The sequence below is a fragment of the Haliaeetus albicilla genome, chromosome 11 (genome assembly GCF_947461875.1).
Source record: "Haliaeetus albicilla chromosome 11, bHalAlb1.1, whole genome shotgun sequence".
Lineage (NCBI taxonomy): Eukaryota > Metazoa > Chordata > Aves > Accipitriformes > Accipitridae > Haliaeetus > Haliaeetus albicilla.
In genome coordinates, this window is record NC_091493.1 from 42,703,402 (window position 1) to 42,726,992 (window position 23,591).

General features: G+C 58.7%; 2 protein-coding genes across 3 annotated transcripts; both read left to right on the forward strand.

Moving 5' to 3' along the window:
• The first annotated feature begins 232 nt into the window (after window positions 1-232).
• Window positions 233-5,484, forward strand: CDC37 (cell division cycle 37, HSP90 cochaperone). Its single transcript, XM_069797447.1, has 8 exons — window positions 233-427; window positions 1,636-1,917; window positions 2,007-2,112; window positions 2,504-2,619; window positions 4,172-4,294; window positions 4,504-4,686; window positions 4,803-4,874; window positions 4,997-5,484. Exons 1-8 carry the CDS (start codon window positions 326-328, stop codon window positions 5,144-5,146), a joined length of 1,134 nt encoding a protein of 377 aa, XP_069653548.1. The 5' UTR covers window positions 233-325; the 3' UTR covers window positions 5,147-5,484.
• An 850-nt stretch (window positions 5,485-6,334) lies between these two features.
• Window positions 6,335-23,189, forward strand: TYK2 (tyrosine kinase 2). 2 transcript variants are annotated; one of them, XM_069797448.1, is made up of 26 exons: window positions 6,336-6,419; window positions 8,027-8,104; window positions 9,389-9,458; window positions 9,578-9,790; window positions 10,720-10,843; window positions 12,914-13,058; window positions 13,386-13,549; window positions 13,759-14,143; window positions 14,385-14,579; window positions 14,828-14,985; window positions 15,087-15,210; window positions 15,353-15,545; window positions 15,644-15,750; window positions 16,128-16,304; window positions 16,423-16,510; window positions 16,657-16,784; window positions 17,388-17,523; window positions 17,908-18,059; window positions 18,147-18,297; window positions 18,867-18,964; window positions 20,383-20,575; window positions 20,876-20,994; window positions 21,101-21,273; window positions 21,406-21,523; window positions 21,607-21,717; window positions 22,211-23,189. In XM_069797448.1, exons 4-26 carry the CDS (start codon window positions 9,604-9,606, stop codon window positions 22,343-22,345), a joined length of 3,561 nt encoding a protein of 1,186 aa, XP_069653549.1. In that variant the 5' UTR covers window positions 6,336-6,419; window positions 8,027-8,104; window positions 9,389-9,458; window positions 9,578-9,603; the 3' UTR covers window positions 22,346-23,189. The 2 variants fall into 2 exon arrangements, with proteins under 2 accessions (XP_069653550.1, XP_069653549.1); XM_069797449.1 differs by lacking the exon at window positions 9,389-9,458 and having other exon boundaries at window positions 6,335-6,419.
• The last annotated feature ends 402 nt before the right edge of the window (window positions 23,190-23,591 follow it).

A 23,591-nucleotide genomic window follows, 5' to 3' on the forward strand; every position in this document is an offset into this window, starting at 1 on the left:
GGGGGCCGGGCAGACCCCGTGGGAGAAGGGGGGAGGACGGCTCCCCCAGCCCCCCTCAGGCCTTGGGGCGTCGAGCGGGGGGGGGTGCCCCCCACCCTCACCCCCTCTTTTTTCGCCGTCCGTGTCTCTTTAAAACCGGCGCCATCTTTATCTTATGCCCGGAGGGGGGGGGGTAAGGGCGCAACCGGAAGTGCGCCACACGGCGCGTCCGGAAGTGGCGATCGTCGCGGGCGGAAGTAGGCGGGGCGACCGCTGGAGGGTTCCAGAAGCGGCCGGAGGCGGCGGCGGCGGCGGGCCGGGGCCCGGGGGGGGTGGCGGCCGCGTTATGGTGGACTACAGCGTGTGGGACCACATCGAGGTCTCGGACGATGAGGATGAGACTCATCCCAACATCGACACGGCCAGCCTTTTCCGATGGCGGCACCAGGTGCGGCCCGCGGCCGTAGACACCCTCCCCTCCCCCCCCCGCCGCCAACCTCCGCTCTGGGCCCGGCTCCCCTGGGAACTCCCGTTCCCATGGCGACCGGCCCCGGCATCCCCATGGGAAGGGGGAAGTGTGGGGGGAGGGCTCTTGTTGCCGTGGGAACCAGCTGCAGGGACCCCCATGAGAAGGGGGTGTCCCCCGTTCTCATAGTGACTAGCTCTGGGACACCCATGGGCGGTGGGGGGGAGCTCCCCCTATTGCCATGGCGACCGGCCCCGGGACCCCCCCTCCATGGGGAGGCCGGGGGGTGCTCCCCTGTTCCCGTGGCGACCAGCTGCAGGGACCCCCATGGTGGGGGGAGACCTCCCCTATCCCTCTAGTGACATCCCCCCCTTCCCCTGGGCCCCCCCTGTTTCCATGGCAGCCAGCCCCCCCCCCCCCCGGGTTCCTGCTCCTTCCCCTCATCCCCACCATGTCCAGGGTCTCCCTGTTCCCCTGGGGAGCAGGCTGGGGGGGTACAGTCCCTCTCCCCCTGCCCCAGGCTGCCCCCTCAGGGGCTGCTGTTGGATGCCGGGGGGGGGATTCTGGGCCCTTCTGGGGGTTGGGGCAGCCAAGGCTCTGGCCCCACCCCCCCCCCCCAGACCCTCCCCATGTCCCCCCTGGCCTGGGGAGGTGACACCTTCGGGGCTTTGGTCATCCTGGGATCATCCCCTGCCTGGGGCTGGAGATGAGGGTGTTGGGCTGCAATAACAACCCCCCCCACAGCTTCTCGCAGGGGGGTTTCTCCCAGGTCGGAGGGTGGGGGGTAAACTGGGCGGGGGGGGGTGCTGTGCAGCCCCACAGTTCTCTGGGAGTCGGAGCTGACCAAATCCTCGGGGACTCGGAAACTGTGGTATTCTGGAGCCGGCCCTGATTTGGCAGGGAGAGGGAATGAAGCTGCTGCTTGAGCTGTTCCCTTCCAATTTCAACAAAATACTCCAGAGCTGTGTGGAGGGACTTGAGTTTTTCTCTAAACCGGGGTGTTTTGGGGGGCGTTGGTCTCCCCTCATAGCAGCTCCTTGTGCTTCACCCTGTTCCACAGGGATAACAGATCCGGGAGAGTGTGTGGGGCTTCCCGGAGCGCGGCTAATGAGGCCGGGAGGGGCCGTGGGAGAGATTTAATGATGCCCCCAACATCTCTCCTGACATGTTTTCCATCCTGTCGCCTTCAGGCTCGAGTGGAGAGGATGGAGCAATTCCAGAAGGAAAAAGAAGAGCTGGATAAAGGATGCAGGGAATGCAAACGGAAACTTGCCGAGTGCCAGAAGAAAATGAAGGAGTTGGAGGTGACGGATCCGGAGAGCGGGAAGGGGGAGCTGGAGAAGCTCCAGGCCGAAGCCCAGCAGCTGAAGAATGAAGAGAAAAGCTGGGAGAATAAATTGGAGGAGCTGAAGAAGAAGGAGAAGAACATGCCATGGAACGTCGACACTCTCAGCAAAGACGGCTTCAGCAAGGTGGGTTTGGGGGAGCTCCCCCTCCCCGTGTGTCCGTGCCCCCCCTGCAGAGTTGCTGGGCTGGCGGCTCACGTCCTTCTGCTCCCCAGAGCGTCTTCAACGTCAAACCAGAGGAGAAGGAGGAAACGGAGGAACAGAAAGAGAAGAAACACAAAACCTTTGTGGAGAGATATGAGAAGCAGATCAAACACTTTGGTGAGTGCCGGGGAGGGTTTTGGGGGGGCTGGTACCCCCTTCCTGGGCGGGGGGTCCCTGCGGCCATCGAGCCAGGGAACCCCCCTGTTCCCTCTCCCTGCTGCCGGGAGCAGCTGGGAAGTCGTTCGTTCTGGTGAACAGTTGACGATTTGACGTGTTTTTCACAAGATTTTTTTTTTTTATTTTTTTTTACCTACTTGCCCAGCCGAGGCAAAGCTTCGTGCGCTGCCTTCATTAATCGCGATTTGGGGGGGTTTAATTTAAACTTGGGATGAGTCATCTCTCCCCCTGCCCCCCCCTCCACCTTTTTGCTGACGAGGTTTAGAGGCTGTTCTTTTTTTAACGAGCGAAAAAACCTTCCTCTGTTAACTGGGGCTGCCCTGCTTTGAAGGGATGCTGCGGCGCTGGGACGACAGCCAGAAATATCTCTCCGATAACCCTCACCTCGTTTGCGAGGAGACGGCTAATTACTTAGTCATCTGGTGCATCGATCTGGAGGTGGAAGAGGTGAGAAAGCGGGATGAAACCCATTCCTCCTGCCAGCTTTGTGCCGGGATTGCGTCGTCCCCGCCTCGCTGGCCTTTCTGCCGCGAGCTGATTTGCTTTTCCTGCCAGAAATCGGGGAATCAGGGAATTGTAGAGATGCTGAAGTTGGAAAAGACCTTTAAAATCATCGAGTGCCATCGTTACCCTGGCACTGCCAACTCCACCACTAACCGTGTCCCCAAGTGCCACATCTACACGTCTTTTAAATGCCTCCGGGGATGGTGACTCAACCCCTTCCCTGGGCAGCCTGTTCCAGTGCTCGACAACCCTTTGGGTGAAGGAATTGTTCCCAGTATCCCATCTAAACCTCCCCAGGCGCAACTTGAGGCGGTTTCCTCTCGTCCTGTCGCTTGGGAGAAGAGCCCGACCCCCACCTCACCACAACCTCCTTTCAGGTAGCTGTAGAGAGCGAGGACGTCTCCCCTCGGCCTCCTTTTCTCCAGGCTAAAGCACCCCGGTTCCCTCAGCCCCTTCTCTTGTCCTCCAGACCCTTCACCAGCTTCGTTGCTCTTCTTTGGACGCGCAATCCCACCTCAGACCCTGCAGAGCCCTTAGAGCCAGGGCAGGAGATCGTGGAATCCTGGGACGGTTTGGGTGGGAAGGGACGCTTGGAGCTCAGCCGGTCCAACCCCCCCTGCCACAAGCGGGGCCGTCTTCACCGAGACCAGGGTGCTCAGAGCCCCGGCCAGCCCTGCCCCAAAGGGTCCCAGGGACGGACGGGGCATCGACCCCCTCCCTGGGCAGCCTCTGCCAGGGCCTCACCCCCCTCGGCGGGAAGAATTTCTTCCCTAGAGCCAGGCCGAATCGCCCCTCTTTTAGCCGAAACCCCTTCCCCCTTGTCCCAGCACTGCCAGCCTGCCGAAAGAGTCTGTCCCCGTCTTTCTGGGCAGCGCCGCGAGGCACAAGAAGGTCTTCCTGGAGCTGTCTCCCCTCCGGGCTGAACACCCCCAACTCTTCCAGCCCTCGGATCAGCTCTGTGGGCTCCTCCAGACCCGCTCCCACAGGTCCCTCTCTTTCCTCTGCTGAGCGCCCCAGAGCTGGGAGCAGAATTACAGAATAATTTAGGTTGGAAAAGACTTTTAAGATCATTGAGTTCAACCGTCAACCCAACGCTGCTGAATCCAAACGCAGGACTGTCGGGGGGGGTCTCGCTGGATTCGAGGGGCAGAATTCCCTCCCTCTCCCCCAAGCTGATAGCGTTTTGTGGGGGTTGGGATGACCCAAGGGCAGGATCCTCGTTGATTCTCATCCCGTTGAATCTCAACCCATCGATCCGGCCTGTCCAGATCCCTCCCCAGGGATCTACCCTCAAGCCGATCCACGCTCCCACCCAGCTGGACGTCATCTACAAACTTAGGGCACACTCAGTCCTTTCATCCACATCGTTTGCCCATCGGCATCTTCTTTTCCCAAAAAGGGGTTGGGGATCAGCCCCCCTGACCTCCCTGATGTGGGGAATGTGGAGATGGGTGAATTTGTGGGGTCCTCATGTCCCTTTTCTTCCCCGCACCAGAAACATGCCCTGATGGAGCAGGTCGCCCACCAGACCATTGTCATGCAGTTCATCCTGGAGCTGGCCAAGAGCCTCAAGGTCGATCCCAGGGCTTGTTTCAGGCAGTTTTTCACCAAAATTAAGGTGAGAATCCCTCCCTTTAGCCCCCCCTCCCCCAAAGCAGGTAATTTACGGCTCCCGGGCCCTGCTGCATGCTGCAATGGCTTTCGGCAGCTTGAGGGTGAAGAGACACAGCCAGGTGGGACCCTGGGATGGATTGGGGGTGTAGAAACGAGGGTCCAGGAGGACGCAAACACCCCCCTGCCCCCCCCTTACCTCCCCTCTCTTTGCAGACAGCTGACCAGCAGTACATGGAGGGTTTCAACGACGAGTTGGAAGCCTTCAAAGAACGGGTGCGAGGTCGAGCCAAGGTTCGTATCGAGAAGGCGATGAAGGAATACGAGGAAGAGGAGCGACAGAAACGCCTGGGCCCCGGCGGGCTCGACCCTGTGGAGGTGTATGAATCCCTGCCGCCTGTGAGTATCGTCCTGTGCATTTTTGGGGGGGGGGGCGGTAAACTGGCAAAATTTGGTTGCAGTTTAATGCCTGCGGGGTTTCCTCATGTGTTGTTGTGTCCTCCCCCTTCTTGCAGGAGCTGCAGAAATGCTTTGACGTAAAAGACGTCCAGATGTTGCAGGATACAATCAGCAAAATGGATCCCACTGTGAGTATTTTTTTCCTCTCCCCACCCCGGGGGCTTCCGGGGGGGTCCCTAGTCTGGCAGGGCAGGCAGAACAGGCAGCGGGTACCCCCCCGAGCCACCTCCTCCCTCCATTTACTTTCCAGGAGGCCAAATACCACATGCAGCGCTGCATCGACTCGGGGCTCTGGGTCCCCAATGCCAAGACAGGGGAGGGAGCTGAGAAAGGAGGCGGCGAAGGCGTTTACGAAGAAATTAAGAAGGAAAACGGCGATGAGGAGAAAGGAAATGCGTGAGCTGGGGGGGGCGGGGGGGTAAAGCATAAAAAAAAAAAAGGCATAAAGCATAAAAAACCAAAAGGTGTCAAGGGATTTCTCCCTCCCCCCGTCCCCCTCCCTCTCTTGCCCCCCCCATCGCTTTAAAACGCCGTAGAGACTTTTGGTGAACGTCTGTTGAGCTGTTTGTGCCCCCATTTCCCCCCGCACCCCTTCCCCAGCCCCGGTGGGGGGACACGGGAGGTTTTGGGGGGGGGGGGGGGAGAGACGAAATGGTGGCGGTTCGCGCCGGGTGGGGGGGGGCGGTGGCAATGGCGTGTGCCGGCGAGGCTGTTGCGGTGAATAAAGAGATTGAAGAAGCTGGGTGTGGAGTGGGGGGGGGACATGGAGGGGGTTGGGGGACAATTTGGGGATGGAGGATGGTGATGGTGACAAGCCGGAGCCCTGGGGGGGGGGGGGAGGGAGTAGGGGGCTGCGGGCCCCCCCCACCCTGCCAGCTCCTGGCAGTGTGCGGGGGGAGAGTTCAGACACCCCCTGGGGGATTTGGGGTGACAACCCCTCCTTCCAAATTTGGGTCTCTATCCAGATGTGGCCCCTGCCCTCAGCTGGCTTAGATCCAGCTGTGAGCCCTTACAGCTCTGCCCCCCCCCAGTTTGGATCCAGCTGTGCCCAGGACTGTCCAGCTGTTTGCCCCATTGGGCTGTGCCCCAATCCAGCCCCGCCCCTGGGTTTGGATCCAGCTGTGCCCCCTGCAGCTCCACCCTGCTGAGTTTGGATCCAGCTGTGCCAGCCCCGCCCCTGGGTTTGGATCCAGCTGTGCGACCAATCCAGCTGTGCTCCCTCCAGCCCTGCCCCCCCGGGTTCTATCCAGCTGTGGTCCTAATCCAGCCGTGCCCAACCCCTGGGTTTGGATCCAGCTGTGCCCCGGATCCAGCTGTGCCTGGCCTAGCCCCGCCCCCTGTTTTGGATCCAGCTGCGCCCGGCCCCGCCCCCTGGTTTAATTCCAGCTGCGCCCGCCCCAGCCCCTCCCCCTCTGGTTTGCATCCAGCCGTGGCCCCTACCGCGCTCAGGCTCCGCCCTCTCCCCGCTCCTTAGCCAATAGCCGCTGCCGCCGAGCCGTCGCGGGGCGGGGCAGCCCTCGGCGCCCCGCCCATGGGGCGAAGGCGTCTGGGCGTGGCGGCGTGGCGGCGGAGGGCCAATGGCAGCGCGCGTCTCTCGGGCCCAATGGGAGGCGGCGGCTCTGCGGGGCGGAGGGAGCCGGAGCGGCGGCCGGGCCGGCGGGGAGCGGGGCCCGGTACGTAGCCGGGGGGGGCCGGGCCGGAGCGGACCGGGGGGGCCGGGAGGGGCGAGGGGCAGGATCTGGGGTGTGTGAGGGGGTCGGGGGCCTGTGGGAGGTGGCCGGCCTGTGGGGTCAGGGGGCTGTAGGGCGGGCTGGGGGGTGTCAGGCCTGTGGTGTCAGGGGGCTGGGGAGGGGTCCGGGCCTGTGGGGTCAAGGGGCTGGGGGGGTCGGGATGTGGTGTCAGGGGGCTGGGGGTGGGCCAGGCCTGTGGTGTTAGGGGGCTGGGGGGGGTCCGGGCCTGTGGTGTCAGGAGGCTGGGGGGTCAGGATGTGGTGTCAGGGGGCTGAGGGGGAGCTGGGGGGGGTGTGTGTCTGGGCCTGTGGGGTCAGGGGGCTGGGGGGGTCAGGATGTGCAGGGTTAAGAGGCTCTGGGGTGGGGGTGTCAGGATATGTGGGGCTAGGAGGCTTAGGACTGGGGGTCAGGATGTGTGGGACTGGGGCGGGTAAAGATATGTGGGGCTAGGAGATCAGGATATGTGACACTAGGAGGCTCAGGTTGGGGGTCAGGGTGCGTGGGGTTAAGAGAGTCTGGGGTGGGGGTGTCAGGATACGTGGGGCTGAGGGTCTCGGGATGTGTGGGGCTAGGAGGGTTTAGGCTGAGGGTGTCAGGATATGTGGGGTGGGGGGTCGGAGTTCGTGAGCCCGGGGGGGATGTCAGGGGATGTGGGGTTGGGGGATATGGGGGCTCGGGGGATTTCGGGCTGGGGGCCCCGGCGGTATGGGGCACGTGGGTATCAGGGCATGTGTGGCTGTGAGATGTGGGGGGGCTCTGGATACGTGGGGCTTGGGGGCTTTGGGGTTGGGGGGCTGTGTCAGGATGTGTGGGGTGTAACGGGTCAGGATGTGTGGGGCTGGGGGATGCAGAGGGTCAGGGTGTGTGGGGCTGTGGGCTGTGAGGGTCTGGATATGGGGGGCTGAAGCGGGGGGACAGTCGCATGGTGTTAGGCCTTGGCTGCCTGTGGGAAGCGGCACTGGCACCAACCGGCAGCTGCCCGTGTTCCCCCGTCCCATGCCGCCGTGGGGCGGGTGGTCCCCACAGCCCTGGCGCTTCCGTCTTTCCCAGCCAGCGCTGGACTTTGCACCCCGTTTAGGCTGCCCCATGACCAAAGCCTGCCGCCGCTTTTAGCTCCTGGAGGGGGGAGCTCCCTGAGCCTCCCATGCCAGGCAGTGCTGGTGGCGAGGCGGTTTTCTGTCCTGCCGCCCCAGCAACATACAGAAAACATGTGTGTACACCACTCGCCGCTCAGAAACACGGGATCGGGGGGGGGGGGGGGGGGGGGGGGGAACGGGCCAGAGGGCGCCATTAGCGGCATGGGGATGTGACCAGAGGCTTGAGGGGCTACAGCTTGGCTGTGTGGGGGAGGGGGGAACCCCCCTCTGAGAGCCTGAAGTGGGTCAAAATCCATCCCTGGTGGTGACCCGAGTCTGCCATAGCCGAACGCGTGCCGAATCTCAAGCAGAGAGTGGCAAAATCCTCATTGGCTGCATCTTTTGGGAGTGCAGCTGCACCGAGGTCGCAAAATGTGGCTCATAACTCACTTCCCTCTCCCCCCCCATCCCCAGGCCTGTGCTTGGAGCCTGAGACGCCCAGGTGGAAGAAACCGTGACTGCGGAGGCCAAAATCGGGGTGAAATCGGGAAGGTTTGTGCCCTGCATTGTCAGCATTTGCCCCCATTATGGCTAATAGCAAGGGGAAGGTTGGATCCTGCTGCGCGAGGAACCCTCAGGCTTCTCCAAGCAGGAGGGGCCGGGGCGTTTATTTTGTTTGCCAACCTGTTGCTTGGGGAAATCCATATTGCTTTGGATCCCATTTTTCAATCCCAATCCCCATTTCAGCCCTCTCACTGCGTCCACTGTCAGCAGCGAGTTCGGATGCCAAAAAAAAAAAAGTTGCCTTTTAAAGATTATTTATCGTTTTTTTGGGGGTGCTGAGCTCCTGCTGACCCGCTTCAGGGTGCTGTGACCAGTTCCGCCAGCTTCCCCTGGTTTTTAGAAATGAGGAAGCCAATGGAGCAGCCGCCTCTTTCGGATTCTGCTCTCCTCCTGAGGAGGGAATTGGGGGAAATCTGCCAAGGTTTGGCTTCGGGATCTTTCCGCGCCTGCAGGCGGAAGCTGAAGTAATGCCGTCACATGCTTTGCCTTGAGAGGATCTGGAGAGGCGCTTTCCTGAAGGGGGAAGACCCCCACCCTGGCACACAATTCCTGGAAAAAGGGGTTTCTTTTGGTACCTCTCATTTTTTTGTAACCCAGGCAAACGTTGCCCCGCACCCAAAACAGCAGCTTTTTGGGGCGAGACCTACTTGTTTCACCTCTCTGCTTGCTCCCCGGGGTGTGGGATGGAGGGAACCCTCATGACGGGGACGTGGGGAGCAGAGCACAATGCTCAAAAAGGCTTTTGACCCAGCCAAAGTGCCAGGGTTTGCTCTGCAGGTTGGTTTCCTTTGCCATATCACGGCATGGCGGCACGGGGCTGATCCTGTCCCTTAGCAGGAGAGGTACTTCTCTCCATGCTGTGTTTGGCATCGATATGGCACGGTGGAGCTCTTTGGACGGAGGGCGCAGCTTTGGCACAGCTCTCTTGCAGCCTTGGGTTCGTTAAAAAGGCGAAAAGCCCCACTCAGCTGCGCGGCGAGCTTGCTGCGAGCTCGCTAAGCCGAGAGAGCAAAGACACATGAGAGTCCTGGCCCTGAGTGAGAGTTCCTTGCGGTGTTTATTGCCGTTGGAGGAAGTCGAGCTGCGGCAGTGAGATCTGCTTGGCCTTTGTCAGCAAAAAAGGAGCTGGGGAATCGGTGCCGGATTTTGCCGGGAGAGATTGGGGAGAAGAACTGGGAGGGTGGGAGCGATGCCAGCGCTGTGGGGTGGGGAGACCCGGAGGGATCCGGCTTTCCCGGTCTCACCGACAGATCGCTTCCCCCCCCGTCCCAGGTGATAACAGCCACCCTTCCCGCACCGCCTTCGGAGCTCGGCACCGAGTTATGCTTCATCTGACAGCGAGGTGTGTAATCCCAGTGTTGGAGTGGAGGGCGCCCAGTTACCCGACTGGGAGAGACTGGTGATGGGGTGCTCTGCACTTTGCTAATGCTTGTTTTTATTTATTTCTCTGTTTCTTCCCAGCTGGGGCGTGTTCGGGGGCTGTCGCCATGTCTCTGTGCCAATGCACGGTGAAGCACAGCGAGTCGGATGCCGAAGGCTGTTGCTTCTTGGCGAGCAGTGGCTTGAAGGTTTGCCTGCACTGGAGTGGCGAAGAGGAGCAGGAGCGGTGCCAGACCTACGCCCAGGGCACACTCAGCGCCGAGGAGATCTGCATCGACCTCGCACGAAGGATCGGTGAGCACCGGGGAACTCCGTCTCTCATCTGAGACCACAATACCCAACCGGCTTGTGTCCCGGGGCTGAGAAATTTCCAGTTTCCCAATCTCTGGGTCCATCTAAGCTGCTTTATCTGAAAATCTGAGCTCTTGTGTTGTTTTTAAGCAGCAGCTTCCCAATAACTGGCCATTAGCAAACCCTTCTGTCGTAATTTGGGCATCCTCGCTTGCTCCAGAGTTCCTGAGAAGCGGGGTGGCATGGCTCTACCCCAAGGCTCAGGCCAACGGGTCTGGGAGTTATTGGAGCATGATGAGTTGAAGAGCAATTACTTCACCTCTGACTCATCAGCATCCCCGTTTAATGAGCACTCTGCCTCCCCTCGCCATGGATTTCTCCCGGCGGGCTGCAAAAATCGTGCAGGGCACCTGCGCTTGGGCTTTTCCTGGTCTGAGGGGCCATTTCACAGCCATGTTGGTTTGAATTAAGGGTAGCTGATGTCTCTTCTAACTTTTAGACAAAGGTTTTAGCTCTCCTAAGGTTTGACTGGCAAATCACTCAGTTCACCTTTTCCATGGGTTTTATTAACTTCCCTTCCCCTTGCTGCAGTCTAAGCAGCTCTGCACGGCGGTTTCTTTGGAATAAAAGCTGCTGAGGCTCCCCTGGCCAGCTGGCTTTCCCCGAGCGCGCCAGAAGGACGGCAGACGTGCTGCTCTCTTTTAAATGGCGTTTTTAAAGACTATCCTGCTTCTGACATTTGCGAGCAGGGACGAGGAGGATGTCTCGGTCCCTGGAGGTGGGGTGTCAGTAGTGTGGATGGGTTTGTGCTGCCAGAAGAAGCAAGCAGTTGGGAAGAAAGGGGTGAAGAAGGGGTTGGGGGTTTTTTTTCTATCGACTGTGAATTTTTGCAGGCTCGACAGCACCTCAGGGGAATCATGTTTTCTTCGCAGGCATCACGCCGCTGTGCTACAGCCTCTTCGCCCTCTATGACACCCAGAGCCGAGTCTGGCTCCCGCCCAACCACCTCTTCAAAATCAGCAAAGACACAAACCTCAACCTGCTTTTCCGCATGAGGTGAGGACAGTTCCCTCCCCTCCGTCCCCTGCTGCCGTGTTTTTTGGAGCCCTGCGGAGCTGCCAAGCTCCTCTTGCTTGCGGAGCAGAGACGTGCCAGGCTTTAATAGGGCTGCACTGGAAATAATGTTGCTTGCTTTTCTGCCCCCGGGTTACCTGTTTCCAGATTCGCCTGGAAAATGTTTGTGGAGGTTGGCACAGGGTTGGGGAACCAAGCAAACTCAGCAGGGCTGGTCTAAATCGTACTCGGAAGGATTAAATGAGGAACAGGACGTGTTTGGAGCCCCTGCCTCTCCTTCAGTGTGGAAAAATTCCTTTCCCAGTTCCTCATATTCCTCCGCCGTTTGCCCTCCGTCTCCCTGACTGGTTCAGCCTGTGCTTCCCCCTCTCAGTTCTGTCCCCGAGCGGGACAATGTCCCCTTTGAAGTGTTTTGAGACCAACAGCAAACACCCAAGGGCTCCTCAGAGCAAGCCCTGGGCTGTGGCATTGCCAGCTGGGTTCCCAGGAAGGCAAGAGCTGTTTTTTGTAGATGTCTTTGCAAGATACTCGGGTTCCCTGGAGATGACGGGGACGACGATCTTAGTGTTTCCTCCCAAAACATTGCCACTGGCGATTTTATTAGGAGAGCTTTTTCAGGCTAGTTTGGTTTTGGGGTTTTTGGGTTTGTTTTTTTTCATGGTGTCTGAGTCATAGCGAAGGTAAAAGCGAGGGAGAAACAGAAAACCTGGCTTGGAGATTTATTAGCCTATTTTATACGACTTGCAATACCTTCTTCTTCCTGGGGAACCGTGGCGTATTGGGCCAAGGCCTCTCTCCTCAGCCGTCCGTCGCGCCAAACACAATCGGTGCGGCAGAAAACAGTCTCTGAGGCACCAAGCCGGCTTCCGTGCCTGGCCGGGACATCGTTGCACGCGTAGCTGTACCGTGTTGTCCAAGGAAGGTTGAAATGGGAGCCACACTTCCCAGTGTGCAGGGAGGAAGGCTTTGAGTCCTCGTGGCCAGCACCTCCACATCCCTCGGCTCCACAGGAGGAGAGCGCCGTGATCCGTAGCTCTCTGACCGCAGATAAGTTGCAGAGCTCTGACTTTTTGGGTCAGAAAGTCCTTTTCCTTCGGCTCTGGTTTCGATGCCACTTGGCTGGCACAGGCGCCTGCAGCGCGAGCGCCGAAATAACCCCGGCGTGTTAACCGCAGGCAGAGATGCGGCTTTGGGGGTTGAGCGGTGGGAACGGAAACTCACTCTGCCCGCAGAGCTCTCTTTGTGCTGATGTTTTTTTAGATGTGGCGTTTTGTGGGGGGGGCGCTCCTCGCCCCAGCTGCTCTCATTTTTTTGGGGCCCCTGGGCTGGCAGCATGAAAACTTGGCTGCGAAACAGCATTGTGGGGAGCACTGCTGCTAAAGAGGCGTTTGCGGGTCAGGATTGGTTGCAGCCAGAGTTAATTAGGGTCCCTTTCATGAAGCTCTGCTGATGGATTCGGATTCAGCGTGCTGTACGGCACAGCTGGTCATAAAATGTAGAGGAAAAAGCTTAAAGGAACCCATTTTGGTGGCAGGAAGAGGTTGCTTCCCCTTTGCCTCCCGGTGTCTGAATTGTTGCCTTGTGCTCAGGTCACATTTTTTGAAGACATGGCTGGTTCTCCTGTTGGCAGTGGGATTTCAAGAAGTTTGGCTCTTAAAAAAAACCCCAAACCTAAAACCCACCACTCTGAGCCTAGAGTGCAGCCCCTGGCTGTGCTGGGGTAGGACAGAGCTCTCGTCTGCTGGTCCTTTCCCCTGTCCCCTTGAGACAGTCGGTGAGAAAACCTCTGCAAAACCCTCTTTGGGACCTGGCTCCAGTCCCCCAGCAGCCTCTGGGGAAGGAGCAGGCAGCTGTGTTGGATGGAAGGAGCAGATTTATGGGTAAAATGAGCCTCAAGCAGGTCCAGGGCAGCCACTGGACCCAGGTTTAGCTTTAGAGGCAAAACCAGGGCGTCTTTTTCGGCCGCTTTCAGCTGCAAGAGAGCGTAGGGACAGACCACACGCCTCCCGTCCCCGCGGGCGAGCACCGCTCTCCTCTCCTTCTCCCCTCCAGGTACTACTTTCGGAATTGGCATGGGATGAACGACAAGGAACCAGCGGTTTATCGCAATGTGCCCCGACAGAGCGATTCCCCCGATGAGAAGCTGCAAGGAGGAGCCTTGCTCGACAAATCGTCCTTCGAGTATCTGTTTGAGCAGGTAACAAACCAGGCTGACGGGCTGGAGGCTCGGTCGCACCTGGAGTTGTGGAAACCTGGGTGATTTTCTTGATCCAGCTGGATTCAGCTCAGCCCTGTTGTTAAGATCTGTTTTTCCATCTGCAAGGGCTTTGTTTAGAGGACAAACACAGCTGTAGTTTTGCCCTCGGAAAGCTTTTGTCCTGCTTGAAGCCTCCCTGGGAGGCTGGGAGCCGAGCTGAGGGGGATCCCATTAAGCTTTAAAATAAAAAAAGACAAGAAAAAGCACTCTGGAAGTCAGTGCAGGGTTTCCCCCCCCGCCCTTTATTCAACTTTTTCTCTTTAATAGGGGAAATTTGAATTCATCAATGACGTCGCGTCTTTGAAAGACCTCCAGACTGAACAGGAGATCCAGAGGTTCAAGAACGAAAGCTTGGGCATGGCCGTGCTTCACCTCTCTCACATCGCCATCAAAAAAGGCATCTCCCTTGAGGAAGTGGCCAGAAAATACAGGTGATTGCTTGGCTTTGCAGCCTCGGGTCTGGGGACTTTCTGCTCTGGGATTGTTTGAAGGGTTTCTTCTGGTTTCTCACCCTCTTTCCTCTCTGTCCTCCTCACCAGGAGTGAGTCTGGGGCTGTTTTAGGTGATGGAGAGATCAGCTGTGTGCTTTGCTCTAGGCACCCGTGAGGTCTTGCTGACCGGTTGTTCCTTTCCTCCACAGCTTCAAGGACTGCATCCCACGTTCCTTCTACCGCCAGATCCAGCAGAACAACTACCTGACCAAATTCCGCATGAAAAACGTCTTCAAGAAGTTTGTGCAGCGTTTCCAGCGGCACACGGTCAGCACCGGCAAGCTGACAGTGCAGGACATCATGTACAAATACCTGGCTACCTTGGAGCACCTCGCACCTCGCTTTGGGAGTGAGCTCTTCCCTGTGCTCTCCTTGGAGACCTCCTCCGAGGGTGAAAAGGTGCAGCTGTACGTTAACGGGGGACATTCACAGCTGGAGCACGGGCAGGCGCTGCTCCCCAAGGACCGACCTGTCACCCACGAAGTCCTTGTCACCGGCACAACCGGGATCCAGTGGCGGCCCGTACCTGTAGAGGTAGGTTGGTGCTTGCATTCCCCGCTGCCAGGCGGGAAGAGCCATTTCCATCCAAGTCCCATCCCACGCTGGCTCCTTTTCCTTAGCTCGTGCTCCTGGGCTTTTCCTCAGGCTCTCCGGGCACCCCAAGTTCCTTTTTCAGCTTGTCCCAGTTTGGCTAGTAGCCACGGCGACCTCGTGGTGCCATTTCCCAGCAGCAGGAAGGGTTGGAACTGATGCCCTTCTGTCTCCGCCTCTGCAGAGCATCGAGAACTTCTCCCATCGTGGGTATTTTGGGAGGAAGAGCAGAAACAAAGAGCTGGAGCCCAAGGGGCCGACTCAGCCAGCAGAGCGGAGCGAGCCAAAATGGGTCCATTTCTGTGATTTCCGGGAGATCACACACATTGTCGTCAAGGACTGTAGGGTCAGCATCAACCGGCAGGACAACAAGTGCCTGGTGAGTGGGACTTGTTCTCTCCCAGCTGCCCGCGCTGACTGTCTCGACGTACGTGGGAGCCCGTAGTTGCGCTTCAGAGACTGGGAGGAGGCAGTGCTGGAAAGAACAAGGATCTTTTCCAGGGTTAATGCCAACAAGCAAGAGTTTTACGCTCTCCTCCTTGGGCTGGCAGAGGGATAGGTGGATTTTGGGCTGCTCACGCTCTAGCTCGGTGGCTTCTCACGCTCAGTTCCCCTCCCTTTTCCCAGGAAGTGGTTCTCCCATCCCCTGAGAGCGCGCTTTCCTTGGTTTCACTGGTGGATGGTTATTTCCGACTCACGGCTGACTCCAGCCACTACCTGTGTCACGAAGTGGCACCGCCGCGACTCGTGATGAGCATCTTGAATGGCATCCATGGGCCCATGCAGTAAGTGGCTTCTTCCTGACGGGGGGCCTGGGGATATCAAGGAGGATGTGCCGTGTCCTTGGGGCTTATCCGAAGCTGTTCCCCTTTCTCCTTGCTGCCAGGGAGGAGTTTGTTTTTGCCAAGCTACGACGGGAGGAGCAGGAAGAAGGGCTCTACATCATCCGCTGGAGTGTCCTTGACTTCAACAGGATGATTCTCTCCGTGGTGAAAAGGGGCCACCAGCAGGTAAGATGCAATTCCCAGTGCAGCATTCCTGGGAACGGCGAGGTCTGGGAGGTGCTCGTCTTGTTAGGAACGAGCTGGGCTGCGCCTGGTCTGAGCTGCCAGCTTTCTGGGTGACGCTTTCTGTCCTGACTGTCTTTCCTAGGCTCCTGGGGTGCAGGGAGCCCTCAAGTACAGGCAATTCCGGATCCAAAAAAAAGGAAACTCCTTTGTGCTGGAAGGGTGGGACCGGGAGTTTTCCACTTTGCGGGAGCTCTTGGATGTACTCAAGGGCTGCACGCTCAAATCTGGCGATGAAAGCTTCACAGTGAAGAGATGCTGTCCACCCAAACCAGGAGGTATGAGGATGGATGATCTTCCCTCCGTTGGACTCGAGGAACAAGGGCGTCCGGTAGTTTCAGGGGCTTTAGCATATGTCTGTTCCCTCCTCTTGCAGAGATTTCGGACCTGCTGATCATGCGGAAGGTGAAGGATAGCACGAAGCAGATCCTTAACCTGACCCAGCTCAGCTTCCACCAGATCCGCAAGAACGAGATCACTCAGGTTGTGCGCTCTGCCCGCCTGGGCAGCGGGGTTTATGGGGGGCTGCGGGTAAATACGTTGGCCGGAGGAAGCTGCTCCCCTGATCAGGGGGATGCTGCCCCTGGTGCAAAGAGGAGAGAGAAGTGGAGCAGTTTGGTTTGGCGCTTTATTCCTTCCCTCTTCAATGAGAGGGGGAAGAGAGCTGTTCAGAGGCAGCATGGTTCAGGCAGGAGGCAATTTCTTACCTGCCATCCACAGCGGTGTGCAGAGGTGACACAGAGGGAAGTGGGGAGAGTCAGCTCGCACTGAAAATCGCACTTGGGGCTGAAAATCCCCCCCCTCCCCATGCACGGTGCCTAGAGGTCTGACACCCATGCGCCTTCTCTGTCTGCCTGCAGCGAGCCCACCTGGGGCAGGGCACCCGCACAAACATCTACGATGGGGTGCTCAACGTCTGCGGGACCACCGGGGCTGACGACGAAGCTGAGTATTTCTCCACCGAGCAGAATAACAACAGCCGGGAGATGCACGTGGTCCTCAAAGTCCTGGATCCCAGCCACAGAGACATTGCCCTGGTGAGCCCCCACCCGGGCTGGGGAAGGGGAGCTGGGACAGGGGGGAAAATGGCTCCAAGCCACTCTCGAGATGCTCCGAGAGACCCGCTGCCTTCATGACACTCTCCTCTCCCCGCAGGCGTTTTTTGAGACAGCCAGCCTGATGAGCCAAGTGTCGCACGTCCACTTGGCTTTCGTGCACGGAGTCTGCGTGCGAGGTTCCGAGAGTAAGCATGCGGCTCTCCCCCAACCCTTTGCCGCAGCCGGCCTCACCTTGTGCTGGTGCCTTTCCCTTGGCCGCTGCCAGCCGGGCCTATCGGCTCCTGTGCCGTGCCAAGGGCTGGGCTGAGGAAAATATTGTTGTCTTTTGCAGATATCATGGTGGAGGAGTTTGTGGAACATGGACCTCTGGATGTGCTGCTGCGGAAAGAGAAAGGCCGGGTCACCGTGGGCTGGAAAATCACCGTGGCCAAGCAGTTGGCTAGTGCCTTGAGCTACCTGGTAATGGGGCTGGGAGCTGGGGTTTTTCCGGCAGGGAACTGTGCCGGAGATCACTTCCAAGCACCTTTTGCTCCAGCTGCGCCCCTGGGTCTTGCCGGCAGCGTGGCAGGGAGGATCTGCCACGCTTTCCCCTGCCCTCCAAGCAGATAAACAGATTTTTAGCATTAACGTGCCCTGCCTGCACCTTACAAAACCTGTCCTCACTCTCTCTTTCCTGGAGGTGAGCAGCTGAGGTAGCGCACGTGAACTTCAAATGCTGAATCCCGGTTCTTGTGGCTTCATTTTGGGGCCGTGCGAGCCGAGAAGAGCCGCCGATGAGGACGCTGCCTTCTCTGCTCGCTGGGCTTCTGGCCAGCAGCTTGGGAAAGCTCACTAGCTGCTTGTGAGGGCATGCATGCCAGCGCTGGGTAATCCTCGCGTTCCTTTTATTCTCCCCCCCGGGTTTAGCTTTGTGCAAAGGGATAATGAGACAGGGAGGTGACCCAGGTAATTAGAGCCAGGAGCCCTGCCTTTTTATTTTCTTGTGTCATCCATAGACTTGACCTTGTTCTGAGGCATCGGTGGGAGTTTCTCACAAGATTCCGTATCCCCTTGTTTTCACAGGAGGACAAAAACCTGGTGCATGGCAACGTGTGCGCAAAAAACATCCTGCTAGCCAGGAAGGGGCTGGAAGATGGATCCGTGCCTTTCGTGAAGCTCAGCGACCCCGGAGTCAGCTTCACGGTGCTCTCTCGAGAAGGTATACACTCATCCCGTGCTCGAACTGAGCGGGGCTGGACCTGTGCTCATTCTGAACCAAAAATCCAGGTGCTTTTTTTCCCCTCCTGCAGCCCAGGTAGCTAATAGTGTGGATTGCACCAGAGCTGTTTTGACAAGGTCTTGCCTGCCTGTCAGACCTTAATTTTTGCGATATATGGCATTTTGAATGTGTGGACGTGCAAATTCTGTGATGGTGGCCGGTTTTGGCCTCAAAGCTGCTGTTGGAAACAATCCCATTGCAGCTCCTTGATGGCTGGGATCCTGCAGGGAGCTTTTCCCGCCCCCCCACACCCCCCACCGTGTTTATGGGGTCTTTTCAGCTGTATCCTCAGCAACGCCTCACTTTGCCTTCCCTCTCCCAAAGAGCGCGTGGACCGGATCCCCTGGATCGCCCCGGAATGCGTCTGGGATGTGGGAAACCTCAGCACTGCAGCTGACAAATGGAGCTTTGGCACCACGTTGCTGGAAATCTGCTTCGACGCCGATGTCCCACTCAAGGAGCGCACTCCTTCGGAGGTGACTTGCTTTCTCCTCTCTCTCCATCCCCCATTCCAGGATGGATCTGGCCCCACTTGAGACCTGTTTTTCTTTCTTCTCTCTTAGAAAGAACGTTTCTATGAGAAGAGACATCGCCTGCCCGAGCCGTCCTGCAAGGAGCTGGCCACCCTCATCTGTCAGTGCCTGAACTACACCCCCGTCGAGCGGCCGTCCTTCCGGACCATCCTGCGGGATCTCACCCAGCTCCAGCCGCACAGTGAGGCTCCACAGCCGGGGACATGCTGGTTTCTCAGGGGTGTGGGGTTGGGGGGTGGTGTTTATGGCCCCATTGTTCCCTCCGCACCCTGAATCGTCAGGGCCTTGGCAGTGGCGGGGCGGGGGTGGCTGCGGACACTCTTTTGTGAGGGGGGGAAAGGGGAAAAAAAGGGCAAAAAAGAAAGGAAAAGGTTAAAAAGGGGCAAAAAAGTTAAAATGTTTAAAAGAAGGTTGAAAAAGGAAAAAAGGGGGGGGGAAGGGGAAAAGGCAGTGATAGGCAAAAAGGGAAAAAAAGGAAAAAGGAAGTGCCAAAAAAGGCAAAAAAAAAGGCAAAAGGGGAGGTAAAAAAGGGAAAAGGCAAAAGAAAAGGCCAAAAAAGGCAAAGAGGGAAACAGAAAGAAGTAAAAAAAGGGAAAAAAAAAAGAAAAAAAAAGGAAAAAGAGGGGAAAAAGGTAAAAAAGGGAAAAGAAAAGGCACTCTTCGGGGCGCAGGGGTTGAGAGAGAAAACGTGCAAAGCATCTCTGCGGCAGGGTGACCTCTGCTCTCCCCTCAACGCCCTTTCGTTTCCAGACCTGGTAGACGTCACCTCGGTGAACCCCGACTTCCCGGTGTCGGACCCCACCGTCTTTCAGAAGCGTTACCTGAAAAAGATTCGGGAGCTGGGGGAGGTAAGTGGCATCTCGACACCCATCACCCCCCTCTGTAATTCTGCTCCCAGCTCTGGGGCGCTCAGCAGAGGAAAGAGAGGGACCTGTGGGAGCGGGTCTGGAGGAGCCCACAGAGCTGATCCGAGGGCTGGAAGAGTTGGGGGTGTTCAGCCCGGAGGGGAGACAGCTCCAGGAAGACCTTCTTGTGCCTCGCGGCGCTGCCCAGAAAGACGGGGACAGACTCTTTCGGCAGGCTGGCAGTGCTGGGACAAGGGGGAAGGGGTTTCGGCTAAAAGGGGCGATTCGGCCTGGCTCTAGGGAAGAAATTCTTCCCGCCGAGGGGGGTGAGGCCCTGGCAGAGGCTGCCCAGGGAGGGGGTCGATGCCCCGTCCGTCCCTGGGACCCTTTGGGGCAGGGCTGGCCGGGGCTCTGAGCACCCTGGTCTCGGTGAAGACGGCCCCGCTTGTGGCAGGGGGGGTTGGACGGGCTGAGCTCCAAGCGTCCCTTCCCACCCAAACCGTCCCAGGATTCCACGATCTCCTGCCCTGGCTCTAAGGGCTCTGCAGGGTCTGAGGTGGGATTGCGCGTCCAAAGAAGAGCAACGAAGCTGGTGAAGGGTCTGGAGGACAAGAGAAGGGGCTGAGGGAACCGGGGTGCTTTAGCCTGGAGAAAAGGAGGCCAAGGGGAGACCTCCTCGCTCTCTACAGCTACCTGAAAGGAGGTTGTGGCGAGGTGGGGGTCGGGCTCTTCTCCCAAGCGACAGGACGAGAGGAAACGGCCTCAAGTTGCATCCGGGGAGGTTTAGATGCGATATTGGGAACAATTCCTTCACCCAAAGGGTTGTTGAGCACTGGAACAGGCTGCCCAGGGAAGGGGTTGAGTCACCATCCCCAGAGGGATTTAAAAGACGTGTAGACATGGCGCCTGGGGACACGGTTAGTGGTGGAGTTGGCAGTGCCAGGTTAATGATGGCACTCGGTCATCTTAAGGGTCTTTTCCAACCTAAACGATTCTATGATTCTAAATCCCCGAAGGAACTGATACGATATATCCCCAACGGACCACGGAGCTGATAACGATACCGAGGGCAACTTAAGACCTTTTGGGTGGGTCGGGGAGCACGGAGGGGCTCGGAGCTGGTCAGGAGGACGTTTCCCTTGTAGCAGGTTATCATGGTGCCTTGCGCTGCTGCGTGATTCATACGCTCCGGTCGCCTCTGGGTGAACCAGCCTCTTTCCAGCCTGATTTCCAAAGAATCTGCATTTGGACGAGGGTCAAAAGTGTTTATATTTTAAATCTGTTTTCACTGAGGACTTCCCCTCTGTCCGAGAAGTTTATTGACCCCTATGGAGGGCTTCCAAAGAGGCTGTTCTTGGTGTGGGGAAGCCGGGAAAGCTTCTCCTGGCAGGATCTCAAATTCTGTGCTTGCTCCTTGCCAGGGTCACTTTGGCAAGGTGAGCCTGTATTGCTATGACCCCACGAACGACGGGACGGGGGAAATGGTGGCCGTCAAATCACTCAAATCTGGCTGCAGCCAGCAGCTGCTGACCAGTTGGAAGAGGGAAATCGAGATCCTCAAGACGCTTTATCATGAAAACATTGTCAAGTACAAGGGTTGCTGCAGTGAGCAGGGTAAGGTGACTGGGGGGATGCGTGGTGACTTCGGTGGCAGCCGCGGGGCGGTTGCTGTCTCTCTCCCCGTCCGAGTTTTTTCCCTCGGCATCATAGTTGAATGCCAACGGCAGAGCCCAAGCTTGCGTTGTCCAACCCCCGGTGCCGGCGCAGAGACGCTCAAAACCCAATTCCTCAAGTTTTTTGATGGCTGGTAGTGGGGGGGGGATCCCCTTCCTGGCAGAGGGCTGGGATTTGGGATGTCTCTGGGTTGTTCCTCTCTCCCCACGAGGTTCACACACTGCCTTCCGCCTCCTCCAGGAGAGAAGATCGTGCAGCTGATCATGGAGTACGTGCCCCTCGGCAGCCTGCGCGACTACTTGCCCAAGCACAACGTCAGCCTGGCCCACATCCTGCTCTTCGCCCAGCAGATCTGTGAGGTAAAGCCTAAACCTTCCTGGCTTCTCCTGGGGGCTCCTCTGCTTCCCCAAATGGCTCTGACCTCCCTAAAATGTCTCTGACCCCCCTCTTTTCCCCCTTCTCCAGGGCATGGCCTATCTGCACTCCCTCCACTACATCCACAGGGACCTTGCTGCTCGCAACGTGCTGCTGGAGAATGAAAACGTGGTGAAAATCGGGGATTTTGGTTTAGCCAAAGCCATCCCCGAGGGCCATGAGTATTACCGCGTCTGCGAGGATGGGGACAGCCCCGTCTTTTGGTGAGCACAGCTCCCCTCACCGTGGGGGGGTGGTGGTTTGGGGCGAGCGGAGGATGGCGTTGGGATTGGGTACGGTGAGCAGAGGCACGTGCCGAGCTGTGCCGGCGCTCACCGGTGGCCTTGACTGCGCAGGTACGCCGTGGAGTGCCTCAAGGAGTGTAAGTTTTACTACGCGTCCGACGTCTGGTCCTTCGGGGTGACTCTCTATGAGCTCCTGACCCGCTGCGACTCCAGCCAGAGCCCTCCCGTGGTGAGTCCCACGATGCCGGCTTTACTGCAGCGGCGCTTGCCAAGCCAGCGGTTGAGGTTGACTTTTTCCCTCTTTCCCCAAAGAAATTCATCGAGATGATCGGGGCGACGCAGGGGCAGATGACAGTGCTGCGGCTGATTGAGCTGCTGGACAGGGGGAAGAGGCTGCCAAGTCCCAAGGACTGTCCTTGCGAGGTGAGGATCTGCATCCCGCTGGCTGGCTGTCTGTCCGTCCATCCACTCCGCTGGGCTGCGACGGCCCCTGGGAGAGGGGGAAAATGGGGAAGGGAAGGGGAAAAAGTAGGGAGGGGGAAAGTGGGGGAGGGAAGGGGAAAATGGGGAAGGAGGAAAATGAGGAAGGGGAGAAGATGGGGAAGGGGAAGGAGGAAAAAGGTGGGGAAGGGGAAAAGATTGGGGAAGGAGGAAAACAGGGGAGGGGAAAAAGTGGGGAAGGAGGAAAATAGGGAAGGAGGAAAATGGGGAAGGAGGAAAAATGGGTAAGGGGGAAAGATGGGAAAGCCTTCCTACTGCTGCGGGGGAGAGGAGGGACAGGTGAAGTCAGGGGTCCGAATGCCACGGGCAGAATTCCAGAAGTGAGGAGCCCCCTCTTCTTATTCCCCATGAAATCCCGGTGGCCGTGCTGCTTCTGGACATTTCTCTGTCTCCCTTCCCTCGCTCCCCTCCCCAGATTTACCGGCTGATGAAGAACTGCTGGGAAGCAGAGGCTTCCTTCCGCCCAGCCTTCCACAACCTCGTCCCCATCCTCAAGAACTTCCACGAGAAATACCGGGCTCAGGCTCCCTCCGTCTTCAGCCTCTGCTGAGCCAGATTGCTGCCAGGATTGGGGTGGGGGGACATCCCCAAAACGCCATGACCGGATGCCAACGCTGCTTTCTGGTTTTCCCGACGGCTTTTTGGCACGGGATGAGGAAACGTCGGGCTGTCACGGTGAGCGTCTGGCAGAGCAGCACCTGGGGTAGGGGGGAACCCCCCCTTCTCCGTGGGACACCCCCCAGCCATGCCGTGTCCATCCCGCTCCAGATCCCCGGCCATCCTGTGCCTGTCCTTACTGCGCGGCACAGCACGCTGCGGCATGCTTCTCCCGCCGAACACTGTGAATGAGACTGTGGGGAAGGCAGCGGGGGGGGGCAGATTTACCGCCTTACACACACCCCCCCCCCGCTCCCTCCTCTTCCTCGGGGAGCTGCCAAAACCCTGCTGGGGGGGCACCTTTGGGGAGCGTGGGGTGCTGGATCTCCTTCCTGCTGCCGTTTGGGGTGCCCCCCCTGCCAAAGGACGGGGGTTCAGCAAAAGAGTTTGGCACTTTATTGGGGTTTGGGGTCTCTGCTGCATTTCTGCCCCCCCTGCCCTGAGTGGGAGTTGGGGGGGGGAGGTCCCACCTCACCCTGTTCCCCCCCCTCACCTTGCCCCGGCTCTCACCCCAGGACTGTTTTTGGGGTGCTGGAGGAGGGGGGGGGCTGGAGGAAGAAGGGGCTGGGTGCCCCCCTAAACTGTCTGCAGCAGGGGGGGGCTGTTTCCCCCCTCTTCCCTGTTATTTATTGCCTGCTGTCTGACCCCCCCAGGGAGTGGGGCGGGGGGGGAGGGGGGGGGGGCGTCCTTGCCCCCTGCGGGGGTCATCTCCCAATAAAGGATGTAACGTTCCCCCCCCCGCTTCTCTCTGGCCTGTTGGGGGGAGTGGGGCCGTGGGGACCCCCCCTTGGAATGGTGGGGGGGGGGTCCTGCGCTGGGAGGGTGTTGCTGCGGGGCTGGGGTCCCTGTAGGCTACAGGGGGTGTGTCTTGGGGTCCCTATAGGGGCTGGGCAGAGGGTCAGGGGTCCCTATAGAGTGGGGGGGGTGTCTCAGGGTCCTTACAGGGTGGGGGGGGCAGGAGCCCCTACAGGGTGGGTTGGGGGGTGTCTTGGGGTCCCTATGGGGATGTGGGTGGGGTCAGGGGTCCCTATAGAGTGAGGGGGGGGTCTCTCGGGGTCACTACAGGGTGGGGTGGGGGGTGTCTTGGGGTCCCTATGGGCCTGGGGGGGGTCAGGGGTCGGTTCGGTGAGGGGCGTGGC